Source organism: Accipiter gentilis, chromosome 9 (genome assembly GCF_929443795.1).
Source record: "Accipiter gentilis chromosome 9, bAccGen1.1, whole genome shotgun sequence".
NCBI lineage: Eukaryota > Metazoa > Chordata > Aves > Accipitriformes > Accipitridae > Astur > Astur gentilis.
The window spans coordinates 26,279,787-26,306,520 of NC_064888.1; the positions used below are offsets into that span (position 1 = coordinate 26,279,787).

The 26,734-nt window shown below is 35.7% G+C and overlaps 1 protein-coding gene across 4 annotated transcripts in view; it reads left to right on the plus strand.

The window, feature by feature from the left end:
• The window catches only part of CPEB3 (cytoplasmic polyadenylation element binding protein 3), a 96,826-nt gene that overhangs the window by 2,824 nt on the left and 67,268 nt on the right, over positions 1-26,734 (plus strand). For 3 of the 4 annotated variants that reach the window (XM_049810436.1, XM_049810437.1, XM_049810440.1), the window contains exon 2: positions 5,019-5,926. In XM_049810436.1, the coding sequence (XP_049666393.1) occupies positions 5,019-5,926 (908 nt within the window). Of the gene's footprint in view, positions 1-4,675; positions 4,791-5,018; positions 5,927-26,734 lie in introns of those variants that run through there. The other variant, XM_049810438.1, reaches the window with a different exon arrangement.

The window sequence follows — 26,734 nt, forward strand, 5'->3', positions numbered from 1 at the left end:
GGGGCTTAAAATTGAGACCTAAATTTGACTATCAAATTTATATCAGAAGACCAACTTTTAAAATACTAAATTGTTTGATAACAAATTTATGCAGATTTAAGCTTAATAGAGAAGTTGACAAGCAATTACTCTAAGAATAATATGGAGGTATATTAAATATTTATCTGACCATTTCAGCAAGGCCTGAAAAAGAGGACAAATAATGAAGGAGCAGTAATACAGCAATAGCTTAATACAGTTCTTTTGATCTGACAACATTAAGAATGTTGGAATTATTCACTGTTTTCAACAAAGCTAAGTAACCTGGCAATATGAAAGTATTCTATTTTGGCAAAACTGCATTTTGACTGCTATGATAGTGATATGTAAAATTAAATTACAAGATCAGTTAGGCATTTTTTAGCTACTTGATTCCATCTTTAAAAAGACAAGGAACCCTCAATTAAGCTAAAATGAAACAAAATTAAACTGAGAAAAATGTTTCTACAATAAAACTAATTTTTTTCAGTAACATTCTACTTCATTTTAACCTTCAAGCTAGTTGGAATATTCACTTTCTGGCAAAAAGACTAGCATTATTAGTCATAGTGGGCTTAAATTGCTTCATAATGAATTTCATAAAATAAAAATACACTCAATACAATGTTAATTGAGTTAGCTAGGCTTATTTGGGCCTTTCTTACATTTGTTTCTTTGGAACTGGCCCAGGTCAAGTAATTCAGATACCAGATTGAATTAAGCTCTTGTGTTCTGATACAGCTGTTGTTATTATCTTTTAAATTCCAGTTACAAAAGAGTTGGCTGGTAGAAACAAAAAAACATTTTTCTTCTAGTGGCTAGTTGATCAAAACCTGTCTTTATGTCCTGATTTTCTTTGGTTCTGGAGTGGTTCTCCATTTGTGAATATCGTAATGAGCACTCTCCTTATCTTAATAATTGACCTAAAAATTGAAGCTGTCTCCTGGGAAGAACTGACAGCAAGGGTGTGGTCCCTTCCACATGACTCTTCAAATCATCTGAAAAGCAATAACCCAAAAGTAAATAGGGACATAAAGGAGGGGTATAGAATGCCTAGAGCCATCCCTGTGATAGCTGGGATATTTCAACAAATGAGGTATTTTCAGCTGCTGTAAGAAAGCAGTTTTCCTGCCCTTAATGATTCAGAGTAGCACAAACAGGTTAGAGCAAGTGTTGAGAAACTCTTAATTACAGCATTGATTTAAGGCAGGTAGCCCATACAGTCCAACATAAACAGACTGTAGAAAGCAGAGACGTAAGCGTTTTAACAACCCATTTTCAACTGCCCTAATTTATCTTTCTCAGCTTTAGTCATTTCTCTTTCACCCATAAAGCTATGCATATTTCATCCTTTGAAAAATTAGCCAGCAATTTTATTAAATACTGATATTTTCACACTTCTGATCTCAACTATGTAATTTCCATACAAGCATTAGTATTTGGTCTTGAATAATTAGTATTGTAAACAATTATCCAGAGTAATTCATGGACCAGTACAAGACAGAACACAAGCACTGGTAAACGGAATTCTGAAAATTTTACCTGACCTTCGTTAATCGTAAAAATATTAACATCTTATGAGAAGATCTCCTGTTAGGCTGTGTATTGACGTGGAGGTTGGAGATATGTGGATAGTGGGTAGTGAAAGTGAGGTAGTTGGAATCCGGAACCACAGTGTACAGAGTAGATGGCATGTTAAATAGTAAAATTTGCACCGTCCCTTTTTTCTGAGTAGCTTATTTTTTTGGTAGAATTTTCAGTGTAGTAACAACAACTCAGTAATGAAAGTGGCAACTTGGAAATTTGAAACTATTCAAATAGTACAACTTTTCACCTATGTGCTGATTTTGATTTGTTTTAAATTTTCATACTTGACCTATTTGTGTTTGAGTTTCAGAATATTTTTAGAAATTATATTATGGTAGATGATTATTTAATATTTTCTTTAGCTAAGCAACATGACACAATCTCCTTTGTAATAGCTGTATATTTTATAGCTGGTATGGGCTTATAATTCTTATACTAGAAGTTTGGGGGTTGGAAGGAAGTTTGGAAATACTAGAACTATTTCTTTGTCTAGTGATTGTTGTTCTGAAGAGGCAGGTATTTGATCTGGGTTTATAAATTAAACTGTTAAAATCTCTTACTTAGTTATTTTCAGCTCAGTCTGACAGATATTTATTTTCTCAGAACTGGTGATTCAGATTGCAGCAATTTTCGCTGGAAAGAGGGAGTGTGCATGTATTTTCTTTTCCTTTCGAGCCCTCTTCCTTTCAGGTTAGGCAGCAGTGACATGCCATCTGTACATAAGACTTCAAACCCCATGATTCCTTGGGAGAGCATGCGCTGAAAGCTTCCAGTTGTCAAAGTGCTCTTGCCAGAGTGGTTGACTGTTTGCCATATACCAAACCTGAAAGAAGAAAATAAATATACTGTCATTCTGTTGACCTTTAAATACAGAAAATCCAAAGGTAACTGTTCCTTAAAAATTTCTGTGTTGACTGCATGGGTTACTGCATGCAAACAGAGCTGGTATTGCTATGGGGATATAGATTTCCTGTAAATTTGTACAAATACTTACACCAACAAATAATCGAGAGGTACTGCATATTAGTCCAACATTAGACACTGGCTGGCCTGTCTTTCAAAGTAATTTATTATCCAGTGTTTTTCTGTTCGGACTGGCTTCATTCATTAAAGGTAGGTCTTGACCTTGACAAGAGGGTTGAATTGTGCACTGATATTTACCTTTAAGAAGCAATATGAAAATGAATGTGGGTTACAGTCCTTGGGATAAAGTTCAAAAGCGGCTAGCTAAGTCAAGGTACAGATTTGAAACAAGTGCTGTGCTAGCCACTATTAGATAACCTGGTGACTAACTGATTTAAATATACTTTATTGATGACAGAATTTTAATGTTTCAGCTGCTATGTTTTTATCTCTAAATATATTTTCATACTAATAGCTCAGAACAAGGAGAGGGATACGTATAATCTTTTTCTCTCTCTGATGTGGAATCATCAGTAATTTTATTTAGCCTTAGGAGTAATAGTGATTTTGATAGAAATGAAGCTAATGGAGAGCTACACAGAGCTTGGTGTATTATGGCTTACTGCAGCATTGCATTAAAATGTCTCGCAAGGTTTTCTGCACCCCCAGCAAGAGCAGCAGAGCTGCCTGTTACAGATGCAATAGTTTATTCTTCTTAGGAACTTCCCTTAATGTTGTCTCACTGCATATTCTGTCCATGAACCCTTGCTGCTCAGTTTACATATTGGCCAGGTAAATAAGAGGGAGCATGAGCAGTAACTAAATTGATAGCAGAAACCTGTCCTGACATTCATTTTAACTAAAAAGTGTATGTATAGCTCAGAAGAGACTTAAGAGAAAGAAAAAAAAAGAAACAAAAAATGTTAAAGATACACATGGACCATCTGAAAACTGTTGATGTCAGAAAGGAGACGGTCGTTGATTTCACTCTTTGCCACCTTTTTAAAACAGTTAATTGATTTGGCTGTACTTTGTTACATTAAAACAACAATCCTAAAAAAAAAAAAAAAAAAAAAGGCAATCGTAGGAATGTACATGTCATATGATTAACTCAACAGAAATGCAATTAGGTATTCGGCGATGACCATCTTTGACATAGTTACTCAAAGTAAGTGATTTTTGGCTCATTTAAAATACTTTGGAGATTTAGAATGATCTCTTCAATTGACTAAGTAAGTCTGCAAAATGTGGAGGTTCTTGTTCTAGTGTCATACAACCGCTGTTCATTGATGTCTGTTTATGCATTAGTACTATTGTGTTTCAAAACAATAATCAAATTACATGATCTGTCCTATTTCATGGGAAGCACCTTTTCTAGCGGATATAATTCAACCATTCTACATACATTTAAAGTTTAAACTTGTGTATGGATTTAGCAAATAATTTGCATCACTAGTCTTTGTCTTGTGCATATAAAGATGGCTTTTAAAAAGTGGCATGTCTATATTTTAAGTATTTTGATTTCCCCTATTTTTATTTTTCATTGTGAAAGCATCAGAAACATCAGAGTCTAATAATACCTCCCCCATCTGCTCATTTTGACATTTTCTTCAAATGAACAAATTCCTGATTATTTCCTGTATATAGAAATATAGCGAGTAGAAATACCTTTAAGCAGAGGACTGCTTTGATGTAACATAGTGTTTTACACAGAAAGATCCTAAGGTCACTGAAGGCAAATATAAGACCCATCGGTGGCTTTGTACACGAAGTGCCTGTACACCCCCCCGCCCTCCCCGCCCCGTCATTGCGATCGCTTCTCGTGCCCTAAGCAAGCAGCGAGCTGTGCGGCTTAAGCAAAAGGCCAGAAAACGATTGTGCTGCTAAGAACCGCTCCCGTATCAGTGCGAGATTTCGTGTGTGCTTTCTCTCTGATAAATTTAAATAATTAACAAACAAGCTTTCAATTAAGGTAAATCGGTACCCGGCTCCTTTAAAGGTCCCCTAATAGAAAAGTGGGTGGAGAATAGTGAAGACTGGTGTCTTTTTAACCTTGCTGAAGGACGCAGCAGTATTTATTGACGTATGCAAATAACTAGGGGGAGGAGGTGGAGGAGGAGGAGGGTGCTTGGAAAAACAGGAACCAGAATCAGTTTCTCATTGCAGGGTGAGAGCTCTGAGTTCCGGTGTAAGAGAAAAGAGACGTGGCGAAATTGCTGTATATCTCTGCCCTATAAGCACATCTCTCATTTAGACTGAAGGGAAACAAGGCATCAAAAAGGGTGAAGCATCTTAAAAAATATTTTAAAGGCAATCTAGCACGATCAAAGGTTACATATTCCTAAATGGGGGAGGGGGAAGACTACGGGTTTGCCTTGCAATTTGCTGTAGCATAGCACTAGCAATAGGACGAGATTTTTGACCGGCAAATGATTAAAACAGCCTGGTTTGTGGTATGAATGACAATGTTAATAATCTGTCTTTGTGGTTTTTTTCCCCTACTGTTTCAGCTGCGCAAACCATGCAGGATGATTTACTGATGGACAAAAGCAAAGCCCAGCCCCAGCAGCAGCGGCAGCAGCAGCAGCAGCAAGATCCAAACTCAGCAGAAGCCCCCTCTACGCCCATCTCGTCGGAGACACCCAAACCAGAAGACAACAGTTCAGTGACTAGTATCGGCACATCGGCTCCTTCCCAAAATAGCAAGGAGAAGATGCAGATGGAGTCTCCCATTTTGCCTGGCTTGAGCTTTCACCAGCCTCAACAAGAACCTGCAGCCGGCACCTCCTTGTCTCCCTCCTTCGGCAGCACCTGGTCTACAGGGACCACAAACACGGTGGATGATAGCTTTTTCCAAGGGATTACTCCAGTCAATGGGACAATGCTTTTCCAGAATTTTCCACACCATGTCAACCCTGTATTTGGTGGCACCTTCTCGCCTCAAATTGGCCTAGCTCAGACTCAACACCACCAACATCAGCAGCAGCAGCAGCAAGCTCAGCAGCAGCAGCAGCGGAGGTCACCTGTAAGCCCTAATCAGGCACCTTTTGCCCAGAGAAATGCTGCTTACAGCCATCAGCCCATCATGACCAGCAAACCGTCTTCCTCCTCTGCTTCCTCTTCTTCCTCCTCCAGCTGGAATAACCATCAAAACGCGGCTTGGAGTACACCTTCCAACCCTTGGGGTGGGCTGCAAGCTGGTAGGGACCCTCGAAGGGCAGTTGGAGTGGGGGTCGGTGTGGGAGTGGGGGTCGGCGTACCCTCCCCCCTCAATCCCATTTCACCCCTTAAAAAACCATTCTCCAGCAATGTCATTGCCCCTCCGAAGTTCCCACGGGCTGCACCCTTAACCCCCAAATCCTGGATGGAAGACAACGCGTTCAGGACGGACAATGGCAACAATCTGTTGCCTTTTCAGGTAAATGACTACGTGCACCTTCTACATGGTGACAGCTAGCACAAAGTTGTATTTTTTGCAGGAGTGTATTTCATGTTACTGTTCTGAGAGGCATCTCCGTAACTCAGATTTGCATCAAATAGTCACCCTGTATGAAAGAAGTGGGGTTGGTCCTAGGGAGTGCATACACAAAGATTCCAAATTCTGGCTTAAGGTTTTTAGCCTTATTTTTCTTGTAACTTATTCTTAAATGTGACAGGGCTTTGGGTTTTTTTTGTTGGTTTGGTTTTTTTGGTTGTTTGTTTTTTGTTTTTTTGTTTTTTTTTTGGGGGGGGTGTGTGTGTGTGTGTGTTTTGTTTTTGTTTAGCATCCAAAAGGTAGTAGCCTTCCTTCATGAAAAACAGGTTTGGCAGACTATGTTCTCTTGGTGCTGTGTGTTATAATTTTTTTCATATTCTCCCATATGTGAGAAACAGGAGATGTTAAAATTGCTGGCTTCAGTTTTCTAGCTGGCCTGTTAATTTTAGCCAGAGATGCTTCTTGAACTAAATCCAGTTAATTATTTTATCACCATTGAAATAACTAATTGTCTTTATGTTGTGGTGGGATTTAACGGGGAGTCTGTTGGCATAAGGTATACATATGAAAAGCTATATACATCTGATATGTACACCCTGCTGTTACAGTCACAGTGGACGTTTTGAATACATCTAGAAGCAGTGTGGGTGTGTATGGAAAGAGTGGCATTTCTGTCCTTTCCAGTAAGGAAATGCCTAATACAATTGACATGATTTAGAAATGGCAGGGAGGTATTGTATAAAATAAGCCATTTTATGCTGTTCAAAATATTTGCAGAGAAAAGAGACAATAGGACACGACCTTCAGAGCCATATTGCAATGGAGTCTATTTACTAGCTACATAGCTCTGAAATATTTAAAGCTGCAGTGCCCTTCACTTTTTTTTTTTAATCTATGACGACAAAGCAGATCAATTGTAGCTGAAACTGGGCCACATAGAAGATTTGCAATTTTAATGCAGAATGAAACCTGTCATGGTGTGAAATCCATTTTAAGTTGAAAAAAAAGCAGAGCATGCACTTGCAGTTATATCTATACAAGGCCAAGTGAATCTCAAATTTCTTCTAGGTTAGCTTTTTTAGGTTCAGACAAATAAAAAATTTCTGTTTTGAAATACAGTGAAATTCATATGTGCTTTCTCTTTAGGTAATTGCTTTCTCAACAAAGTACGAGCTCTCAAACATATTTAACTTATCAGTGTGGCAAGAATAGCATCTAGATTGACACTTAGTATTAGAAACAAAGTTAAAAAAAAAAAAATCTAACAACACCGCCCCCCCTTACTTTAAGAGATTGCTGAAGTAAAATATATGCATTCCTGTGAACTTTACAGTCCCATTCAAAGAGGGCACCTTATAGTCAGCCCTGAAATTTCATTTTGCTGCTTCATTCTGTTTAAAGGGAGAGTTGCTAATTTTTTATTGGCTACCCTAAATGAAAGCGGAGTGGCTTCTGGTGGACTGCTGGTCAATGTCTCTGAAGCACTGAAGTCTGGAGAAAAGAGTATACTTTAGACACAATATGCCTAGTGAAACTACTATGTTGCACAGAGCACAGCAACACAAAAACTTATGAATATAGCTCCCAGTCATTTTTTAGGAGTGTGAAATGTGTTTCAATTTACAATTATTCTTTTATTTAAATTGTCTACATGTAAGACATTACAAATTCTGATAAATTGGAATTAGTAGGGAAAACCAAAAGTAAATGGTCTTTTTTTCTATGGATTGGTTGGTGAGATACATCTTTAATGAATACACAGCTTTATTATTGTGACTGTAAATTGTCACAGATTAAACTAGCATATATTTACTCATCCCTAGGAAAAAAAAAGTAGAGAAATGGTTTTAAAGAAAAGTTCCTTTGACGTTAAAATTAAGGTTTTGAAAAGCTAAGGTATTAGCCAATATGTCAATTTGGAAACTTGTTTTCTTCTCTGTGAATTTAACCTGATATTTTCCTGTTCATCTGAAAGCAAATACTTAGAGTACTCTCAGCACCAGCTGGAATAACAGTCTGATTTCAGAGACACAGAAAACTTGTATTTTTTTTCCCTGTTAGGCTCTTTTTAATACAAGCTGCTGAATTTTGCATGTAAGATTGTAATCTGGGTTAATGTTGATTGCTCCTATACTTAAATTGCCGAAGAAGTCTCAAAATCATGCTATTGATAGGAGGCAACTGTTTAGTTACATTGATAAAAATGAAATTCAGATTCATATGAGAGTTTAATATTTGCTGGCTGCATTCCTGTTGCCTTTTTTTCTTCTACTACCTTTTGTCATGTCCCGCCCCGTCCCCGTCCCCCCCGCCGATATTGGGCAATATATTGACACAGTTGACACAGTAAGTTCTGCTTGTCAGCACTATCAAGTAATTCTGGCAAGTTTATCCATGTACATCTGCCACTCTTCATAACTGAGCATTTTTGATCTGCTTCAGAAATGCCTTTCAGTAAACTTGCTAGCAACACGTTAATGCACATTAGCAAGTTCTTTCTGCTAACCTGTTCTTTTCTCTTACGTTGAGGTTGTAAGACTTTTTAAAATTTGTGATTTATATTTAGTTAATTCCTTAATAAGTTGTGAAGCTCAAGATGTTCTAAGTAAAAAGAAAAATATTATGTTCACCAGTTGAATTAACATCAGTGACATGTATTTTTTAATTCAGGTCTTTGCAGTGATCAAAAATTTTAAGCAGAAAACTTCTATAATCAAGGTTTGTGTTCTGAGTCTGTAATGTTTGAAGACAGCTGATACTCAGCTACTGATATATCTAGTTCTAGGAAAAAAAATTGAATTTGCAAATGGTTCTCTTAAGAACATGTATATAAAGCAATAGGCTATATGTCTTCATCCCCGAATTTGAGTAATACATTAGTGCAGCTTGTATGTCAAAACCAATCAGTGTCTGTCCCAAGGAGTTGTGCTGCAGAACTTACCAGAACATTTAAAATATCACTTGGTAGGAATTCTATTGGCATCTGCCTTGTGATTGGTGTTGAAAGGCAACTAAAAATGCTTTGAAGGAGACTGTTTTCATATACTTACTGAGGAAAATTGATTGCACTGTATAAAAAAAATTTGAAGATACAAAGCTGATAGAATAGAAAAGAAGCGATCGGTCTGGAATGAAATGTAATAGCAAATAAGAGTTCGAGATAGGATCACAGGAATAGATGTGGAACAATGCCAGATATGAAATATAGAAATGTGGCCAGTTTGTTCTTCTGAGTATTCTTCAGCTTCTGAGTGGTTCAGGTGAAGGTCTTCTGGTGTGATTGTCGTGACAAGCAATAGTGTTGTGCCGTTATGCTAGGTGATCCTCATTTCTGGCATTTGAGGCTGACATTAACTGATTGTCCCTGGAACCTGGGCAACGGTTCAGTTCCTTTTACAGCAGAGTGGTGGGGCTTGAAGAGAGCTATTGTCATCTTGTGCTTCTGAGCTGCTCCCAGAATTCTCTTTTCCTTTACTTCTCTCAGGTAAACAGTGCATTTCTTGTGGCTTTTGGCCATACAAAGATACTGGGACGTAGCTTGTGGGGTTAGGAGGATTGATAGGGCCTGCAATAGACTCTTGGAAGCACGGGTAACAAATTCTTTTTACGGTGGAGAAGACAGAGAAGGAATTAAATATTTGGAGACCAGTATGCTAATTAAGGAAGTCTACCCTGTGGATTTTTAATGATAACAACACTATAAAAATTTCCCAGAAAGTGTTCCAAGTTCTGCTGCTTTCTGAGTAAAGTTCTTCAGCAATTTGGTGCTCTGGAGGTTCTGACATACATTAAGTCATTCTTGGCAGCTTTACTGATAAATACTTCTCTATCAGAAATAAATAAGGTGGTATTTATCATGGATAAAGATAGTTCTAACATGCTATCTTCTTTGCAGAGAGACTGAGAAAAGTTTTTTGGTGGAGGTGTTTTTGGTGTTTGGTTTTTTTCCTCATTGATTTCAATAGGAATTAGTCTTGACCAGATAAAATGATAAACTAAATTTAGAAATTATATACAATTTCAATATTTCATACTTAAACAAAATGCAAATCCAAACATGCAGCAAGTTTGTGTATAAATATAAGTATATATTGTTTGTATGTATATATATTTATACATTTAGGTATAGATACACTAAATAGTAATACATTAGCAGGCACAAGTACTTTGTGTTGTACTAAACACACCGTAGTTGTTTGTTGAGTGAAGTGAAAGGCAAGGGAACGGCTACTGTATCATGTTTATAATCCCAATGTGACTTCTGGTTGATGATTAATAGACAGCTCCTTAAGAAGCTGCTTTCTTTAAACACTTGAAGTTCTTCAGGCCTGTGATATTAGCCCATACTTAGCTTTCTCCATGTCAATATAGATTGATACTCAAAATAAATTATGTGCATACACAGACATACATATGAATATACATGCTTATGCAGTAAACTAGCGCATTTTTTGTCTCCAAGTCCTAGGGAAAAAAATAATAAATATGCTATTAACTTCAATTTTATAATGTTTGTGCTAACTTTTTCACAGGCAATGAATTAGCTGTAGCTTATTTGTCATGGTTCTGTTTATTAACACTACAGTAACCTGAAATGCATATTAGGATATCTCATATATGGGCATGTGTGTATTAAAAATAATGACTGAATTAGAATGAGTTCAAGTATTGGAACATTCACGAGTGTGAAAAATAAAGTTTTATATTTATCAGTAAAGGAGTTTTACCAACTAATACATTCTGGTGACTGTCATTTTAAAGCCTTTGTTTATATCTAGATATATTTTTTTTTTTCCTTAGCCAGAGTAGTTGTATGCAATAAGTCTATTTGAAGATTAATTTTTAAAACACTGTATTTCTTTAGTCTAAATTTGACATTCTGGGCTCTGGCTTCTTGACCATTTAGTAGGTAACCATTCTTAGTAGCATTACTGGTATCTTGAAAACTATTTCTTAATGTGTAGTCTAATCTTAATTTTTCTTACATGATGACACACAAGTGCTAGCAGCCTGCAACTTTATGAACAAAAGAAAAAAAGGACCTAGTTGTGGAAGTAACTTAGTCCGCTTTTCTCCACCCCCAACCCCGCTTCTTACATGCTTCTGTTGTTACTATTAACTTGTACAATACGTAGCCTGATTCTGAATATTGAAATCTGAGAACACGTGTCATGGTATCTCAGTAGTCTGCCAGTGTAACAGATACAAGCAATACATGACATTCTAGCCTTAGTGGTTGTGAAGTATTTTACAGTTTTTGTTAGATTTTAAATTTGACTGAGTTCTAAATGTCTGCATTTTCAAATTAATTAAAATACAGTAATAGTACAAAAGTACATGACTTTTATATTTAAAGTATGATGATTTCAGCATGAATTACTTATTGATTTTAAGTAACCAACTGAATCATAGATAAGTCCTCAAGTTAGTAAAGGTAGAGCAATAGTGTGAGTTCAGTATGGATTTGGTATTCTGAGCAACTCCATATATAGGCAGGACTTCCTTAAAACATTAAAGGTATTAATATAGAACAATGTATCAATAATTTTGTCTTAAAGATTTGATTATGCAATTATCTGCCTTTCCTTTGTGAGGTAAGGCAGAAGAGAAGGTTAAGGACATGGCAGTTTATTTTGCTGTTTCTTTTCTTGGATCATCTTCCCTGTTTTCATTTTTTTGTCTAGAGGTGGCTCTTGTGAATGGAATGTAAGAGGATGAGAGACCTGGAAAAGTGATGTTTTCCTGTTCCAGGTGATTTTCAAGAAGAAAATATGAGTTTGCTGAGTGGATTTCCATTTCTTAGCAGATGACAAAATAGCTCTCCTTTCATTAAGGTCATTCATGAGTGATTCCTGGCTGAATCGTACCAAAGGGAAGCTAAAAGACAGCACTGCTTAGTTTAAAGTTATATAGGGATCTTAAACTGTATGCATATGAGTTTTGCTTGGACTGGATAGACTTCTGTGCTTTCAAAAACTTTTAAATTAGGCCAGAGAGAAAAACATCATAGCAAAACTATCCAGTGATGACCTCTGAGAGAGGCTCTAAGGCACTCTTGCCTTTATTTGTTTTTCCTACCAATCACTTGAGATAGTGTTACAAGTTTGAAAATACTCTTCATAAATAAAAGATGCTTGTCCTAGAAATTAAATCAAAATATTATTCCAAACTGTGGCAAAAACTCCCAGAGGAAATAAAGGCCTTTACAAACTTCACTGTTTTTTCCCAAAATAAGCTTGCTACTTTGATTTTGCTTTTGCTTTTATCATAGTAACATGTAATATGTTATTTCAGGAAAAGGATCTGTTCAAGACCTTTAGCATAATGGCGGTTAGCAGACTTTAGATAGAAAGAGTATCTCTTTTCTCTTTCTTTTCCCTATTCCCCCCACCCCTGTCTTCTCAACTCCTAGAAATCAATATTGAAAGCTTTTCGTGTATAATTGTTGGTTGCAAGTAACTGCTGAATATGGAGCACCATATTCTTTAGGTCTGAAAGAGAATTGTTTACTTGTATTCCATGTCTTCAGAAAAAACGTGTTTTTATTGTCAGAAGATATCAAAAGCTAGATAAAGAAATTCTGTATGATCTTCAAATGGGAGGAACAATAGAAGCAGGTGGAAGTTACTGCCTTCTCTCAGGGGTAATCAGACTGTTGTGCCCTTCTAGCCTATTGCAAGCCCAGTTAAGTGTTTAGTTTCGCAAGATGCTGCCTGAAGTAATTCATACCGTTTCTCATCTCAGCCTACTTGATCGGTGTGGTGGGGTGGAAATAAAATTTCAGAAAGGGCAGGAAACAGAGTTTTCTAATTTCTGTTTACTCAGCATAAGGTCAGCTAAATTTCCCTTTGGACTCTTCCTGGTGCTATGTGGGCTAATAATAATAACTTCCCTTCTATAGGGAAACTTTCTAAATGTCCACATGTGTTTAGAGATATCCTCCCCGCCCCCCCCCCCCCCCCCCCCCCCGCCTGTAGCCAGCAACAAGAGTAAGTGGAACATGTAGTATGACATAAATTAACTATGCATATTTCAAAGCTTTTGGCAAATTTTCCATTCCTAGTAATATTAGCATTTTGTATATAAATGTATGCAAAATGTATATGTATATACATCTATAATCTGTATCTATGTATGTATAAGCAGTTCATTTTCTCCAAAAAACAATTATAATTTAATTTTCAGTAACAGCTGCTTTACAACTACATTGACAAAGAAGGTTTTGCTGTTATTGAGATAATTTGCCTCTTTTTTCATACTTAAACTACACTTATTTTTTCCATGACTATGCAAGTTGAGATATAAGAGTTTTCCATTCCCATTTTCTAACAAGTATGTCAGAACATATTTAGGCTTTTCAGTTTTTAGGCTATTGTGAGATTCTATACATTCTGTAACTAAATTTAGGGTACTATTACCATGTATTGTTTCATTATTTCTTCTTTATTTACTTTTTCTCTTTTTCATGTAGTAGAAATTTACAAGAAGTGCAAAAGCATTGCTTTTAAGCAATTATTAGAATATTTTACATACTGATAATAAGCAGGTGTCTCAGTAGTTAGATGAACGTACTAATTTTGTAAACAGAAATAGATCTTCATTTGTGTAATCTTTTTGTTATTACTTGTAGGTTTTAGAATTTAAAAAATGCAAGTTGTGAAATGTTGCAGAAACTATGTGTGTCCTCAGACTTGGTCACATTTTCAGAAGTTTCAGTTATATGATTCTGTCCTTTCCTACAGGTAGCATTTGTAAAACACAGCTAATTGATACTTTCCTTTTCCTCATTGTTTAATGTGGCTTTATCTCTTTATTGCATGCTTTTCACTCATCCCAGAGATAAAATGTCAAATTTTCTAACATCTTATAGAAGAGAAGCACTGTGCTGGTCAGGATAGATCCTGATCTGCTTTGTCACAACACTGTTAGGAGAAGGGGTGGTGTGATCTCCATTCTACAGATGTAAATAAGAGCACAGAGTTTGGGAAAATCATTCTCTTTTCAATGTTCAGTCTGAGCATACTAAAAAGTTGTGGGTTTTGCTGAAATATTTAGCATACATAGCTCTTTGAAAACAGAACATCCATTGACTGTCTCCAAGTTTGCTGTTTGTGTGAATCTCAAATTAGGCACCAAAAAGTGAAGAAAACAAATTTGTCACTTGTGAAAAGTTTTAGTTTAAGTTACGTGCCAATTATTCAGGAATTAAGAACTTTTCATTAGGGAAGAGAAAAGAAGCAAAATATTTAATTTCCTTAATTGAGACCCACTTTTCTTTCAACTAGCTGTGTGTTCTCTCTACATCTTCCAAATTCTGGAAGAAACAACATAGAACTTCTATAAACAAGCAACCTCTTAATTATTCAAAACATTGCTGATAGGCACTGAATGAGGTAGCATTTTGTCAGAAAAATGGTTTTGTAACTTAGACGGCTATACATTATTCCTGCAAAATGGTAGAATTTAAATTGTACAGGCAGTCTTACTCCTCTACTTCCTAACTTTTTTTTGTGTACGGCTTTGCAAAATTTGCAAGAATTGCAGTTTTCTTTTAAATTCCTAGACCTTAAGTAAAATACTTAATCAAAACCACAGATTCTGTTACATGTTAGGATGATGACCTTCACGTGATTCATCAGCCAAGTTGGAGTCTTTTGATCAACTCCACAGCTTGTTCTTGGTTTAACTAAGTTAATGAAAGTAATGTGTACAGGGCACATACTGCAAGGGGTTTCAGTTTTGGGTGAAGCATGATTTTGTGGGCATGGTCCCTTTTTTTTTCATCCAGCCTTGAACTGTTCAACTCCACTCCTTTCAAACTTCCTTTCTTCTACTTCTTTCTGTTCCTGCTTTTCAATCCCCTTTTGTACTGAAGCTTCTCATTTGGGTTGGCCTTCCCTATTCTGCTTTCTATGCCAGAGCTACAGGGGAAGGCCCAATAAACCCCTGTAGTCATAATCTGAATCATGTTCACTTACTCTGTGGGAATTACTCCTGTGCAAATTTAATAGCATGAGGGGTTTTAAGTACATTTAAATAAATTCAGGGAGAATGGAATTTTCAGAAATATTAGCTAGAAATTTAGAAAATTTAACCGAGTGATAACTTAGTCTGAACGTGCTGAGCTGATTTTCTTTCCCCATCCCCACATCCAGCTTCCAGAATGTGTGACTTGGGATAGATTTTCATACAGATTGACAGAAAAACACTTCTGACATAAAAAGAAAAAAGCGTTATGTCTTTAACATGGACATTTTTAATATATATAATTTTCTTCTACGTCATAATTGTAAGTGAATGTTCCAATTAAATTCATCTTTCCTACATGGAAGAATTACTGCAAAGGTGGGCATCTTCACCCTAAAAAGTTTCTTCTGGCAACACTGTAAGCAACTTAAAGTTGACCTTTTAATGAGAAATGTCAGGCAACTTTAGAAAGTGATGCTATCTATAATGTATTATGTTTCTGAATTAATGTCTTCTATATATAAGAAGGGCTCTTCAAAACAAAGAAAATCACCCACTGAAGCTTTCTTGGTTTTGTTGTCAGAGTGGTGAAGGGGTTTTTTTGTGAGTAAGATTTATTTCCTAAAAGAAGTCTTTGGAATGATAGCTTCTTATGAAAGTTACTAAAAATAAAACATAACAAACTTTTCATTTTAAAACACTTGAATCGTAAAGTATTCTTTTGGATTAAATGAAAATTCATAATTCCTTGTTGGAAGTTGCTGCTTCATTCTGCTTGAAGCAATGGAAATGTTTTAGGCTTTTACTGCTAGTGTTTGTTAGTTATCATCAAGGGCGGGGGAGGGAAGGAAGGAGTTGTCATGTTTTCTTGAATGATTATGTAATTCCTACCTGATAAGAATTAAAAAGGCCAACCCAGTGATTTTGACTTGATTTCGAAGGATAAAGTTTAAATTGTCACTATACTATCAGTACTACTACATTATCACTTCTGTCTAGTTTATTTACACTGTATGTGTATGTAAACTAAATTTAGAAACAGGAACTAGAACCACCAAACTAATTATATTTTTCTTCAATTTTTTGTTATTTTTCAAATTTAGTTTTTTTCTTTTTTCATTTATTTCTGTAATTCTCAAGTTTTTTGGTGGTTATGCTTAGTCTTTTGTATGGTCTTAATGGAAAAAAAAGCAATTTTTATGTATTTATGTGTATATTCTAAATCCTCACTACAATGGTGCGTGTTGAAGTGTGAATTGCAGGGTTTTCACTTTTTATGAAGTCTTTTTTAACATCATAAAAGGTCTCCTGGATGTTTCTTCAATCTTAAACTTACTATGCTTATCTTTTCCACTAACCTCAGATTTCTTCTGCCTCTGTCCTTATTAAAAAAAACCCAAATAAATAAAAAATTGAAACCAAGTAAAAATTTTTTGTTTACAGGTTTTACTTTGCTGGTAAAATCAGTAATCATAATGATTTACTAAAACTTTCTCACTGTCATCTAACTGCGAAATGCCATTTAATTTTGGTTACATGTCATACAATGTATGTAACAAACAATTCTTACCCTGAAAGCCTTTAGACTGTTAAACAAAAAAAGGCATGGAATGGGTGAATAGTTTTGGAGCTTGTGCCAAGTATTATTGGACCATCTTCTCAGCTCAGCTATGCTGAATGTTATCCTTTATACATATATTTTTACTTTCACCCAAGATGGTGTTCTTTTTTGGAACTTTAGATTTATTTTTTTATGCCCTATTTCTACAATTGCTTTTTCTGATGATACGTAAAACAGTATTTTTTTTAAATATTTATGTTTAGTTTGGATTACAAAGTTGCTCTGTTAAATTAGAATATCTAAGAACAATGCATTGCAAGATGGTCTGTTAAATCGTAGATCATCTAAATTTTTCATGCCTGCCTTCCACTAACATGACCATGACTATCCAGTCATTCTTTTTCTCTTTTCTATTTCTCTCTAACTTTCAAATTTTGCTATTTCTTTCCTATTAACCCCCCAAAAAAAAGATTAAAAAAAAAATCAGTCTTTCCAGAGCATCCAGTTAAGTATTAAAAAGACAGTGTTAGGTTGAAAAAAAAAAAGTTGACTGGAAACTTTGACCCTTATTTATAAGAAAGTACTTGTGCTTTAGTTCAAGTAATGCATTTTTCTCATGTTCAGTAATATTTTTAAATCTCATATGCAGGTATGACAAGCTCTTCTTGAATTGGTCTGGGCATTTCTTGTTTGTATATTACTGGTAGTGCATTGATTGAGGTCCAAGAGAGCTTGTATCTGCCTAGTTTTTCGGGCCTAGAATGTAAAAGACAGAAATCTAAAACTTCTTTGTGAAGTTTTATCATGTGTTAAGCAGCTGGAAATAAGCTAGAGAATTAGCAGCATATGATAGACAATCATGAATTTTATATGACCTTGTAGTAGTCAACAGATCATACTTCAGAAATCTTAAATCTAATATATTAAACTCCCACATTCCCAGTGGTCTCACATGGAAGTGTTTTCCAGAGTACTAATCAGAGCTTTTTTAGGCAGATCCTTTAATGCAGTATTTTACTTTGTGAAGGAGATTTGTGAAAAGCATTAATGAATTACCATGTAGGTAGCTAGTGTTACTACCGTTTACTATATGACCTTTACAGTAACTGTATGTTTGTAAAGGGTTAACGAATGATTAATGTATTAACTGATTGTTAGGGTCCAGCACATTAACAGATGGCTTATAACCAAATCTAATACCATCTATGGATGTGCTTACTAACTGTTAAGATGTATAATAATCAAGTCTGTCAAGTGTTTATAACATACTTTGTGGTTTTGAAATTTTCTTTAAACTACTTATAAAAATACCTTTTAGTTTTAAATTATTATTCCCATAACTGTCTGACCTAATATTTAATCTTGTTAAATAATTTTCTTACTCGTGTATTCTTTCTTGGCTCATATTGTTTCTTCCTGCAACATTAAAAAAAAAAAAAAGAAATTGAAAACTGTGAAACCTCTCACAGTAACTGACAGGGCTTTTCTTAAAATTCACAAAACCCTAAGTAGCAGCTAACTGTGCAGTAGGAAGACTAAAGCAGAAAAAGAGGGTGGAGGAAACAAAAGTCAGGGATAAGAAAAAGTAGGGGTTATATAATACAAAATGAAAGTGAAGTTGTGACATTTTCCTATATGGTAATCCAAGATGACAATATACCCATTCCCTTTCTGTGGATGAGAATTTCTGCAAATAAAATCTTGCAAACATTACACTGGGTTTGACATTTCAGTGGTAAGGGTCCTCAGCTTGGTAGCTCCTGCTACTTTTGGCTTCTAATAAATGAAGCTGTACCTGGGGTTTCTGATTAATAAAATCAACCATAATTGTCAGCAGAGTTTACAAGTAATGTTTTGATGCAAGCTTCTGTACACAGTCTTACCTCCCTTGCCTAAACAGGAACACGCTCTTCTGACATGGTTTTGCAAAGTAGAAATAGTAGATTACATATAGAACAATTTTTTCTTGTTAGGCAAGAGAGAAGTAGCTGACGTTGTGTGCACCATTTAAAACTACTTGAAAATGGATTGTAGTAAATTCTACAGTTTGTTTGGAAGGCCTGACTTTCCAGAGAAACTGGAAAGTTTTCTTGCTATTTCACTTACATAGTAGCCTTGTTTGTATATGAACTTGAACTGGTCAATGTTTCAAAATACAGCTCAGTCCTTGGCTCTGTTGGGCATGTGGAGGAAGGGGAATAATTTAAAAGAATGAATGCAATGAAAATAGCCTTTGTTTATGAATAAAGATATGAATAGATGCAAAAGGCAACCCTACTAGAAGTATAATTTTTCATACAACCTGCAGTTTTGTTTACCTTTTCACACTTAACATCTATTTGTAATTGTCCAGAAATTAACTAGTAAACTCTTGTCTTTCTCCTTTTTGTGTCCTTCTTTCTGGTTGATGAGGTCCCAGTATATAGTGAAAATTGAGTCCTTGAGGTCATGACCTTGTGGTTAGTGCTATTAAATATCATCCTGCTTTGCTGCAGTTCTTCAAATTAATTCAGTTCTTTCTCTATGATGAGCTGATCTCTGTATTGATGATATCTTGTAAATATTATTAGTGTGTTCCTACTTTTAATAACCAATGTTATTGATAAAATCTGTCTCGAGATTTAAGAAACTCCATTGTAACTGTTCTTTAGCAGATTTCAGTGTTTAGCACTATCAGTTTTTTCCCTTTTTGTTATTTTCTTTACCTCAATTGCACTAATAACCATTGCCAACCATTCCCCCCCCTCCCCCCCCGGCCCTTACATAGTTTGCTTGTAGCAAATGCTATATTGAAGTCCTTGTTAGATCAACCATATCATATTCTTTCAAGAACCAGAAATCATAGTTACCAGGATATTGCATCATTAATGTATGATGCTACTTTATCTCTGCTTTGTATTTCTTAAAGAGAAGAAATCCTTGAATTTCAGTCATAAAAACTAGAAACAATGTTTGTCATCTATAGTTTCATATGCTGCTTCAGTTATTGCAGTTCTTTCATTTTTATTTTGCTGGTCAGATACATACAGTACCGACATGCTTGCTTGGACTAGCTTTAGTTGCTCCACTAATGGTGCCTTACAGACTCTGGCTCCTTTTGATTACAGTGTTCACATGCAGCTGATGTCTGTTACTGAATTGGATAGATGATATTGCTTTGTCTCTTACTGCTTACCTGTCTTTACTGTTTACCTTTGTTTACCTCATTTTCCCCTCTGTATGTAAAGACCGATTATGGAGGCTATATTATTTTCTCATTACTACTTCTGATATGTTTTTGTTTAATTCTTTCATCAGTCTTACTCGACTTTTCCTAGGCATTTGTTCAAGGTACACACGCAGAACTTACAGTTCCCCTGAATGTACTTAAGTGGCTGAACATCCTGGTTCTTTCCTTCTAGCAACATTTCTTAAGGTGCCTGTCAATCTTAATTACCTTGTACAAAAAAGGAAAATTCTGTTGCAAATCAGGTAGGCTTTTATCTCAAGACATTTTACCTGTCTGGAGCAATCTTTACTAAATTTGCCCTGTGCTAATCAGTTTAGCTCTTATAATGTAAAAGGAAAGCATTTTTCTTGATGCTATGAGTATCCTTTCCAATTTGAGGAGTTAACATAAAGAAGGCTTCCTTTTGGTTAATCACCTGTTCATACGTTTACTTGTATATCTTGCATGTGACTTCTGAATTATTTTAATTCATTAAATCCAAATGTGCAGCAGTAATTTGAATGCATAACACCTAACTGACAACACAAAAATGCTTATGGCTTCTCTTCCAAGAGGAAGAAATATCCTTTTAAGGGTTTTAACGTAAGTATTCAGGCACCTTGTACATGAGACAGTTGTTCTTTTCCTCATATCCAGTATGCCTTTCAGCCCCTTAGGTAATAAAAGATGCAAGTATGCATAGTGTGATTCAGTTACCATTTTAATGTATTTATTATATGAAATAATATATTTTAATGTATTAATTTTGAAGTTGTTATTAAACTGAAATATTTCATTCATGGGATGATTCAGTACTTGCAACTGGAAAAATTCCTTATTTGTTTACAAAGTTTGATCTGAAATGGAATTGCTTGCATATAATTGATTTGAAGAGTTGCTTCTAATTAAAACATAATTTGGAGCTGGGTTTTCTTTTCCTCTACTTCTGCCCTTCCTTCCTCTATGTGGAGCTTGATGCTATAAGTAGTCTTTGGATTGCTGCTCTCTGCTGTTTGCCACCTGTTCAGTTGCATATATGCAGCCTTTGGTAACTTTGAAGCTGATAAAATAGTTAATAGCAAATATTCTTAAATTAGTTTGTAACATAATGACACTTTAGGAAAAAGATTGCCTCATATCCCAGTGGCTATACCGGAGTCCTCAACTCATGTCTAGAAGTACGTGCACAGCTTGAGAGAGCCTGTAGTCCTCTTTTGCTTATGACTAGGTGGCTGTGACAGCTTGGGATTCTGTGATAGATGATGTCCTTGATAAAGTCCCAGGATGGAGAACATTTGCTGCCTAACTATTCTCAATCCCCATTAGGAAGAAGGTGGCAGAGTGGATTTTTTTACGTGTACCTCTATAGTAGGTTTTAAATTCGTGTGCCACAATTTGTCATGCATATTAATCATGCTGTAATAATATAAAGTTAGGACTTGGACAACTTACATGAGTAATTTTAGTGAGTAAAAGTATATGGCAACTAATAGGTTAAACATTTTCTTTAAATCCTGCTGGACGCAAAGTGACATCACACTGAAAAGGTCTCCTCCTTGTCTTCCCTGGGAGCTGTTTTTCATTGAGAGTGTTTGTGGCCTGGTTTAGGCCTGTGTATAAATATTGGTAAATGACCCCACTTCCCCGCCAACCCCACCAAACAACTATTTCCACTATACTTAACTTTTTCTTGGTTTCCTTTTAGAAGTAAAGGGCTATATTGGCATTAAAATGACAAAATTACTGTCCTCTCTGAGGGTAGTTTTCCAAACCAGTAGGTGAAGATCTTGTCCTGTATGAACAGATGAAATGTCTTACCCGTTTTTGTTGAAATACCTGTCTGAAGTTCTGGCACCTACAAGCTGTTTTACTCAGGAGGCACTGTTTCCTGAGCACAACGGAAATGGAACAGGAGCCTGACTTGAAATATGCCGATTAGGTATTACTTTAGTCACGTTGTTCTTAAAAGCAGGATGAGTTTGGTTGAGAGTCAGTATTTTGTTTGTCATAAGACTTAAACATTTCAGTGACACTTTTTTTTAACCTTACCAATATATCCCATGTCACAGATCAGTAACCGTACACAAAACCCACTGTTTCTGTTTCAGAGAAACCCTTGAGATTCCTTTACTGTGGTGGCCATAGTAAATGAAGCTACTGGGCAATAGTGCTCAGACATCTGTTTGACAGTTATTACTTGTATTCTTTTCTATCTTCCATTTTGTCTCATTATCCTATAATATCGGTGCAGACAGACTGCTCCCATTGTAAATCTTTCTGAGACAATATCTTCCTTATACAATATGTCTCTACTGTCTTTTACTTTATGTAGTCCAGACTGTGAAGCATGATCATTCAGATTCTTTCATGTTGTAGCATCCCCAATACTCCCTTCTCCTCTGTTTGCAGTCTTTGCATCTTTGTAGTGCATTCATCTTGTGATTTGAGGTTTGCACTTGTGCTGATTTAGCTGGCAAGGTGTTCTTAGGTCAATGTTAGTTTTTCCTTGCTATGGTACCTAGGCATCATTCTACTGAACAGAGTGGTAGAAGCCCAAAGGTAACTTATAAGTGTTGAACTCTTGCACAGCAGGCCAATGAACCAGTTAAATTATGTCATTTTAATAGCTCAAGGGTATAATGAATGGCCTTGTAAATTCTACTGCTGACACTGTTTTTTTTCCACTTGCTTGTTTTTGTGAATTGATGATCATCTTGGGTGTAACTACTTTAATCCTATACTTTAAAAGTGTTAGAGCCGTTTGTTACTGGAATCAGTAACTATAATAGAAAGTGGATACATCAGCTTTTTGAGAGGCATTCATTAGCAGGACTGATGTGCAGATTTTTATCTAAAGCATCATGTAGAACAAAATATGACTAAACATAAATCCTGTCAGTGAGTGCTCAGTCAGTTGTAATGTCTGCAGATCATTGCCTACAGTAGTGTAATGGGTGTAAGAATAATAGCTGTTTTGTAGATTCCTTTGATTGTTTTGGTTGTTGTGGGGTTTTTGTTTGGGTTTTTTAAACATATTGTCTAATTGTTTTGATGGCAAAAGGAACATGTTTGAAATATTAAGTGTATTATATTTCTGTTTGCGGGCAATAAACAGTGTTCCCTACTGGAGCATTAGGTTAGGTGATTTCAGCATTTGACTAGGTGCTTTACTTTCTTTGAATACGAGGTGGAGAAATAACACTAGTGATCATGAAACTAGTACGCTTGGCGTATTATAAAAGTCTGTATTGGAAGAATAGCTAAAGGTGCTTCAAAGAACACAATAAGTAGGCTATTGCTTAGTAAGGCTCTGATGAATGAACAATGTAATATAGAATAAGAGATATATATTTATTTATATTATATATATATTTTGGTTCTGGGTTTTTTTTATCCATTAGAGCCATATTGTGGTTTGTTGCCTGCAACTCCAAAATGTGAATTGTCTAAACCAGGGAAACAGTTAACGTATTTCAGTCTGCCCTGTAGCTACCACCTCTATTTAGCACAAGGCAGGGTAAATTCTATTACTTTCTTCCCTGCAGTTTGCAAGCAAATACTGAATATTCAGTAACTTGTCAAGATATTCTCTTTAAGTGATTAAGTCAAGTCTTATGGATATAAAGCCTGAACATTTTTATATATATTTTGAGCATGTATTGTGTACAAAAAGGGAATCTCATCTTAACTGTGAAGTAAAATGACCTTTAAACTGAATAATATAATTTGTATTAGTTTTTGCAATTCTACGTAAAGCCTGTTGTATCTCTTCCTATTTCCTATTTCCTATTGCTTTTTAGTTCATTCAGAAATAAAAATTAGAAACATTTCACTGAAAGATTTTAGGGGTTTTGTAACATTTTAGAACTCAGAATTTGTAAAGGGCTAAAGTCTCAATACAACCTGTGGAAAAATTGCTTGAGTAGGTCAAGTTCTCAAGGCTTTTGGATTCAATCTGTGTTCTTGCATGTTAGCTATAAAAGTTTATATAACACAGGCAAGATGATTAAATATCATTAACTAGAGTTCTGAAATGTTATTTTTCAAATTATATGGAAATGTTTCCATAATCTATATACAATTAGATATTGTTTTATATTTGTATTAAACTTCCCTATTTTTCTTAGAAGCTTTTTGAACAAGCTTAAAAAAATTCACTTTTTGCCCAGTGAACTTCTGAACACCTATAAAAGTAAAATGTGCTACAGCTGGTAGTAAGAAAAGACAAATGTATGAAAAGTCAATGTGTTTCTTCTGTGGGCATTCCAAGAGCAATAATAATGTAAGAAAACATTCCCCTTTTTGTTCCAGTAAAGGAACATAATAAATCCGGCTTAGTTTAATACTATCCAAAATTAACTGGAAAGATCAAAAAAGAAAGTGGAATTAAAATAAAATTCCATTAAGACTTAATACTAGTAGCTCTGCTATAATGTTCTCTATCATGGGTATAGACAAATTTACCCTATTTTTCCCTCCTACCTACATTTCATGCCTTCTTATTTGTTTTGTTTTATTTTATATTTTCATTAAATCCACTATAAGGAAAAAATTACTGAAATTTCTGGTTATTCTAGTTCTGCATGCATCTGTGTTGTCAGTCATGTTGTTATTGGCAGCATTCAAGCACCAAGCTGCAAAGGAAGTAACACTTCCTATTTACAGTTTTTTGATTCTGTTGCAAAGCGATCATTTTACTTTACCATGGGACCATATTCCTCAGATGTCCTATCTTTTGAAAGATTTTTTTTTTTTTTTTAAACTTTACTGAGAATGCAAGTGGGATTGCATCACAGCTGAAGCTGTTAGGAGCTAAAGACTGCTCAGTGAGTATTTAGAGCTTGCTGTATGTGATCATTCATGTGCACTGTCATGGCAGATTGAGCATGTCCCAAGCCGAACTTCTCTAATACTTTTTTTTGCAGTTGCTGTTTTTGCTGCTTTGGATTGGGATACTGGAGCAAGACAAACTTGTTTTCCTTGTGTTCTTAGTAATAACCCCTGCTGCAGGTGCTAGAACAGAGTGATCAAGCCCAGTTTAAAATAGTGCTGGCATTTTACCCTGTATTTATTCAAAGCTGGCTTCCATTGACTTCAGCTTTAGTTGGCAATACTTAGTAATCCTGTGCAGCCAAATCCAGGCTTATGTCAGGAACAGAAGAATGAAACACAGCAGTGACCACAGTGAAGAAGTCTGCACTGATAGGAAAGTTGTTTAAGCCATAAGAATTTTAGCCATTCCCCAGGATCTCATCCCTTTCTTCTAATCAAAATACTACATATAATGTCCCAGAATTTAGTAAGTAAAAAATGCTGAGACTTCTGTAAGGCTAACTGGAGTTTTGCTATTCTCCTGGAAATGGTTAATAGTTCACTGAGTGGAGGCCATCTTGTTGCTCGGCAGAGTTGGGCTGCATTGTGCCACATACTGATGCAGGAAGCTTGAAAATCTACGGCAGCATGAAAATGTAGAACAGTTAAATAAATTAGTGAAACTGAGATATTGTTCAGAATATAGGAAGCTTGGAAGCTGAATAGGAAGTCAGTTAGCAGATGGACTGATATATATAGACCCAGGGAAATACATCTTTGGAAGGGTCGAGGCACCTGAGGTTTTGCTGCTTGCATACTGAAAAATAGGCAGATCAGGTGTATCTCTCAGCTCGATGTGTGTTTTATGGTACAGCAGGTGCAGATGACCGTACCAACAAGGACTCGACACATGCAGAAATACATTGTTAGGGATTTTGAGTATGGACAGTAGCTAGGCTTGGGCAACATGTGCTAGATTCCTGACATGCCTTCTCAGGGTAAAACTTTTCACTTTATGACTGTAGTTTAATCAACTAATGGTCAAGTGTTTACTGCTGTAATCTTCTGCAGAGACAGAAGAAAAAGATAAGCTTCAGTTTTTGGAGCAAGGTACATGTTCTCCATGTCTCTGCTATGGGATATGTTGGTCATTTCCTTTTTTTAGTTCATTAGTTCCAATTACTTAGGGCTACTTGTTCAAGCTGAAAGAGATAGTGAGCAAACCAGGCTGTATTAAGGTCCACTTACCAGCTATTATGGCCCTAGCTATAGATGTGGTCTTGGCTTTGTCATCCATACTGTAGTCATATATTCTATCCTCATTCTTTACCTATCCCTCTCATCAGTAAAGACATGGTTTGTCTGTCTATTGGGAGGGAACTGAAGTAGTGCTAGGTATGCCTTGCCCTTACATGCCCATGCTCTGAGTCTGAGGAGGGCAGGACAAAGCACACCACACTACAGGGTATGACAAATGGAAAAGTTTTTTTGCTTTCAAATGATAAACACACATGTCAATTACATACTTCAGGTACTGCTAAGTAATCTTTGTTTCATAATTAAGATAACTTTAAGAATGTCTTTTCCCCGCCTGGAATTTGCTGACACGCTGGTTACACCCCAGCCATCTCCTGGAATAAGCAACATAGGCATCTGTCCTAGAGATAAACAGACCTCTTCAAAGAACTGTTTTGATTCATTCCTGGAGCTGGTTCACTATGTGTGATAGAGACTGGAGACCTCTGAAAAATTATTATGGTTGTATAATTAAAGACTAGCATAATACATATGCACAAAATTGTAAAATGCAGTAGAATGCAAATTATTGTATTTTCTCAGTTTATTTTAGCATCTTGACTTTGCAGTTCATTTTGGCAAAGTTACTGGGTTTTGGGTTTTTCTTTTTTTTTTTTTAGTTGTTTCTTTGGGTGTTTTTTTTTGTTTGGGTTTTTTGTTGTTGTGGGGGTTTTTGTGTGTTTGTTTTTTGGTTTTTTTTGTTTTTTTTTTTTTTTTATAACAGGCAGATTATAGTCACTGTGTTTTGTGACATTTTTAATCAGCCTTACAGGTAAGATATTTAGAGGTAGAAAGTTGAGAGCCAGCTTCAACTGAAGGTCCGTTTCACTTTGTGATCCTTCAAAAATCTGATCCTGCATATGCATTTGTGATTTTTCACTATGCTTTATGTACATACTTTGAGGAA